This window comes from Penaeus vannamei, chromosome 18, assembly GCF_042767895.1.
Source record: "Penaeus vannamei isolate JL-2024 chromosome 18, ASM4276789v1, whole genome shotgun sequence".
In the NCBI taxonomy this organism is placed as follows: Eukaryota; Metazoa; Arthropoda; class Malacostraca; order Decapoda; family Penaeidae; genus Penaeus; species Penaeus vannamei.
In genome coordinates this window covers 38441973-38446972 of record NC_091566.1, presented here as the reverse complement: position 1 = coordinate 38446972, position 5000 = coordinate 38441973, and the positions used below count along the sequence as shown (strand labels likewise).

Below are 5000 nucleotides of genomic sequence, written 5' to 3'. Positions count from 1 at the left end.
TGTGTTTAGGCTGACTTCAAAAGGTATGGTGTTACAAGTGCATGAAATAAAACAAATTTGTGAGATGATTGAAGTCTTAATGTGGGCAAAGAATGCTCAAAGTCTGACTCCCATGTTCCCCACATAGTCCTCATAGGCCCAACTAGTGATAATCATTAACTTGTCAGGTCCCAGAGCTGGGTAAGGCCAGTTGAACCAAGGCTATAGGTGTGTCAGTGAAGGTTAACCTAATGCTGCTGGGAAAATGTAGCATTCACTTTATTCTCAGTTGCAAAGGTTTTGAATAGTAGACCTCATGACCTCACCTGATTTCACATTTCCTTGAGTTTTGGGGATATATATATTTTTTTTTTTCGAATTAATGTTATCAATATTGATGGTATTATTTTCATTATGGATGTTTTGATTATTATGGTGTTATTAACTAATAATGACATAAGACATGAGACAATATTATCAAAAATCAAGGAAAGGGGTAAATAAGTGAAATTGGTAGCATGTCTCATGTGCATGTCTCAGAAGAGGCAGGATGTGCAGGTTGGAATCTAAATTTGTGTTGTGTGTATTGTAAGGGTATTTGCTAGAACAGAGCCCCTTCATGCAGTGCCATTATCTCCTTGTTTCACACTAGCAAGAATCCAGTATACCTCAACTATATATATTCAGGCAAAGTAGATTCTATTTTATAAGACTATACATGATAAAGGTTTGCTAGTCTTTCATGGATTAAGCACATCATATGTTAAGTGAATTTGATAAGAGATTGTGGCATTAGACTGATCTTGAGTGATAATCAATCTTAAGTCCTTAACAGCACACGCACACGCACACGCGCACGCACACACACACACACACACACACACACACACACACACACACACACACACACACACACACACACACACACACACACACACACACACACACACACACACACACACACCTCTTTTTATATATGTCAACCTTGACATCTATTAATATACAGAGTAAATATATATGTATGTGCACGATTAATGTGGCATTTTAGGGATGTTAACATACTATGTAAGTGGAATTTTTTTTTCATCTCTTCAAACCTAAACAGTTTTAATCATGAAACCTTCACTAAAAGAAATAACAGAGTGAGAGTGAGTGAGTGTGTGTTATAGTTATTTGTTTTACTTTAATGGGTCAAGTCAGACAAGAAACTATTATATACCAATATGTAATAAAAACCCACAATGCACAAACTAGATTTATTGAGGAAAGTGAGACAACAGTTTCGGAATCGTCCTCGATTATCAACACAGTATTGTGTTTTTCATTGCATACCAATATGTGTTTTTGTTGTTTTGAAATGAAATGCATTATATGTTTTATTCATTGGTGAACAGTAGAATTTATAACCCACCCACAACAGTCCATTTGGAGGGCGATAATCCCCATTTCCAGGTGGTATCAAAATCAGTGCGTGGGCCAGTCTAGGAACTTGCCCATGTGCTGCCTGCCTTGGGCAACAAAATCAGAGCACAAGCTCTATTCTAGTATCACACCAGTGGGACAGCTGGCCATGGTCTGTATTCCGGGTGTCACATAAGTGCGACACCCGGCACAAGTCGTATAATACTCTGATTCCGAAATTTTGCACAAAGCATTTTGAAATTCCATGCAAAATTCTCAGAGCTGCATATGTAATGAAGTATTATGTATTCACTAGCATATAATGTCACTTATTATGTCTCCAATTTCTTTTAATTAGTATTGAATATCTGCTCTTGCTACTGAAACAAATTTATCAACACAGGATACACATGGCAATAAGGAAACCATCATAGAGAGCCCCTGTAATGTATTGTGCTGGTTATTTATGAGTACTGGGTATATATCTGACATGAAGTCTGTAGAAGAAGTAGATATTCCAAATTATAATTTTTGCTGGATATTTGATGCTTTTCTCCTGAATCAAAAGAATTATTGTAGCCTTCTGTTATAAAGACAGTTGTCATGGTTTATGATTGTTGTAATTATTAAGTAAAGGTGATATGTTTTATGAAGGCTAATTATGACAAATGGAAAAGAAAAACTTGGAATCAGAATGGATAATTTCACAAAGCAAGGTCTGTAACAATGTTTTAATAAGTGTGTTTATCAGAATTATATTCTAAAATTGATTATCCATGCTATAGCTTTGATGTTCAATTTTGTTTTGATGGTATGTATGCTGATAGTGAAGAGTCTGACTTTGATTGATAATCTTATTTTTGATATCAGAAACCAATGATAGTCTTATAATGTTTAAAAAAGGAAATGGGTAGTATTGTGAAGTAGATGAAGATGGAATGTTCTCTACTTCCCAGATTGACTTTGCTGGACTTGATCGTAGAGGGGTAGTAGGTACACTCAAGGAAGGAGAATTTGAATATTCTTTGAAGACTTCTCAAGTTTTCCTATTAGGAATGGCAGCAAGAGTGAGTATATCTTCAAGTTTTCATGTAGCTTAGCATACCTAGCAAACACTTGAATTATATATTTTGACCCATATGGAACAATTATTTTCATGGTGCTTTATGTATTATATTTTGTATAATGATGATAAGGTATTATCACTAGTGTAAACTAGTGTACAGAGAATGTACATCCTTGGCAATCAATGTAGATTTATTCCTCCAAAATGTAATCAGACCAAACTTAGTCAAGTTATTAACCACTAGAAGTTTTAGATTTGAAAGCTGAGGGAGGAATACATGCTCTTCTTTGTGTGATCCCTTACTTTTTTCTAGGTTCAATGTAAACTTAAATCCTGCATATTAGTGAATAACTGATGGGCAATACTTAGAATTTCACTGTGTTAAAATGTCTTTAAAGCATTTGTAGATTGATAGCAAAAAGCTTATAATTGTAGTGATTTTATATAGTTTTGTTTCTCTATTGGGAATAATTTGCTTAAGAGCATGGAATATTAGGCCTAATCAGAAAAAAAGAAAAAAGTGCACTAATTGAAAGTAAGGAAGAATAAATGAATGGATGAATTTATACTCAAATAAATAATTAATCTATTGGATCCAGATGCTTCATTGCCACCATGTGGCAATGAAGGCATTAGGCTTACTTGAGTGGCCACTGTGACTGGTGTGTGGCTTGTAGGCTGGGCACACATGAACACTCGTGTGCAGTGACAAGACTCCATGCCTCCCCTTTGCAATGTTATTTACTTTTTTCTACATAAGCATTTTTAGTTTTTTGGACATATTCCAATGTCTATATTTGTCATTTTATTTACTTTCTTCAGATGATAATAGACTGTTTCCCATGTACAACCTTCATATCATCTCTCTAGGGAGTCCGTAACTCAGTGCAGTAATAATAACAATAAGTAACTGACAATTTTGTCTTTTTTCATAATATTCAGTTTTCTTTAATACAATCTGTGACTTATTTCACGATGGCCAAATAAGTCTATCCACCCTCCAAGAGCTTTGTGCACTCAAGGTAAATCATTCCAGTCATCCCAGGCTTCAGCCGAAATACTCATGACAGCAAGTTCACACCACCCTAGCCCACAGTCAAATTTTCCCAAATGGCATCATTTCATCTGCCCCTCAAGCCAAATTTTTCATGACATGATGGTCATGTCATCCAAATCATATGGTCGAGTGCTTGCAGTTTTGTCAAGTTGAGTATGCTTTGAAATGACCTGAGTGAGTGAGTGTGTGTGTTTGTGGGCCAGCATGCTTGCATGCATATATGAATGCACAAAATTGTAAGTGTGTAAAGGGTATGTGTTTACCAATAACCCCCCCTCCCCTGCATGAGTAATTTGTTTTCGCATACCAGTAACATGATTTGAAGATATGCTCATATATACTATATATATAATGTGATATAAATTTCCCTTTCAGTTGCTGTGTTCAGGAGAGCGAGGTATAGTTTTGTATGCACGCAATTTACAAACATTCTGCTTATCGAAAAGGCAATTCTCAAGCCAAGGACAGAAAGACCCTAAAGAAACAACTGATGTTCAGGAGGTTGCTGGAGGTATATGTGATTAACATTTGTACATTTTTCCTGTTTATAATGAAGCATGAAGAAACAAGCTCAATTTGTTTCTTTTTTTTTTTTTTCAGGTATGATAGTCTTTTAGCATTGACTCTGATTGATATACAAAGATTTTTTTTAAGTCTTATGAAATTAGTCATCATCTTTTTACTCAAAAACCTCATACTGTCTCTTCAGAGCCACTTCATACCTGGTTAGACATAAGAGCTGGGATATTTGGCCCAAGTGACCACCGACTGCCACTTCCAGGCAATGTAGGCCTGAGCCAACAGCTTGAACCAACTGTGCGCCCTCCTATTCAGTTCAGACGAAAAGTTACACCTGGCGTTCTCCCGGATGTTCTCACAAGCAGAACCAACCACGAAAACCAGGCCAGTGTGAGTGAGATGTGCTTAGAAGAAAGTAGGTTAAATCCTCTGTAGCATTGGATATATATATATTTTTTTTCTCATAGTAGTAGTTGTAGCTTCATTGTTCATTTAGAAAAAGTATAAATGTTGTCCGTAAGTTTTTAGAAGGACTCTCTTCCCCTCCAACAAATGTTGAGATATATAAAAACGTAAAGCAAAGTCAAGTCAAAGCAGTAGGAATTTCCAATAAAGGAATAGTGTTTTTAGGTCCTTTAAATGACCACCTTTCCCTACTCATTTCATCTTAAAAGAAAAATTGGTTGGAGATAACTCATTTATACTTATTGGATGATATAGAGTATAGAATTGTGCTTTGTCTCATATATGATTTTAACCTTGCTCCCCTATCGGGGGGGAGCGCCCCAAAATAAGTTGAAAAGAATTGTCTTTTTTTCTTCTACTTCTTCGGTACATCCCAACTCCCACAGTTTTTTCCTGACTAATCCCCCCAAAATACATGTGTTAGATCTAACCTAAGCTAAGGCCGTGTAAATGACCGATTTTTGAATTTCCCGTTTTCTTGGGCTGGGGACTGGTTGATATAGAGTACTGATT

The 5000-nt window shown here is 36.0% G+C and overlaps 2 protein-coding genes across 5 annotated transcripts in view; both read left to right on the top strand.

The window, feature by feature from the left end:
* The window catches only part of LOC113803813 (uncharacterized), a 3518-nt gene extending 3391 nt beyond the window's left edge, over positions 1-127 (top strand). The window contains exon 3 of the mRNA XM_070133438.1: positions 10-127. Coding sequence (XP_069989539.1) covers positions 10-127 — 118 coding nt within the window. The remainder of the gene's footprint in view (positions 1-9) is intronic.
* LOC113803801 (cobalamin trafficking protein CblD) overlaps positions 1-5000 on the top strand; it is a 15802-nt gene that overhangs the window by 1107 nt on the left and 9695 nt on the right. Inside the window, exons 1-4 of one of the 4 annotated variants that reach the window (XM_027354625.2) lie at positions 1789-2096; positions 2337-2447; positions 3879-4014; positions 4213-4412. In XM_027354625.2, the coding sequence (XP_027210426.2) occupies positions 2049-2096; positions 2337-2447; positions 3879-4014; positions 4213-4412 (495 nt within the window). In that variant the 5' untranslated portion in view covers positions 1789-2048. Of the gene's footprint in view, positions 1-1788; positions 2097-2336; positions 2448-3878; positions 4015-4212; positions 4413-5000 lie in introns of those variants that run through there. The other 3 variants (XM_027354626.2, XM_070133292.1, XM_070133291.1) reach the window with 3 other exon arrangements.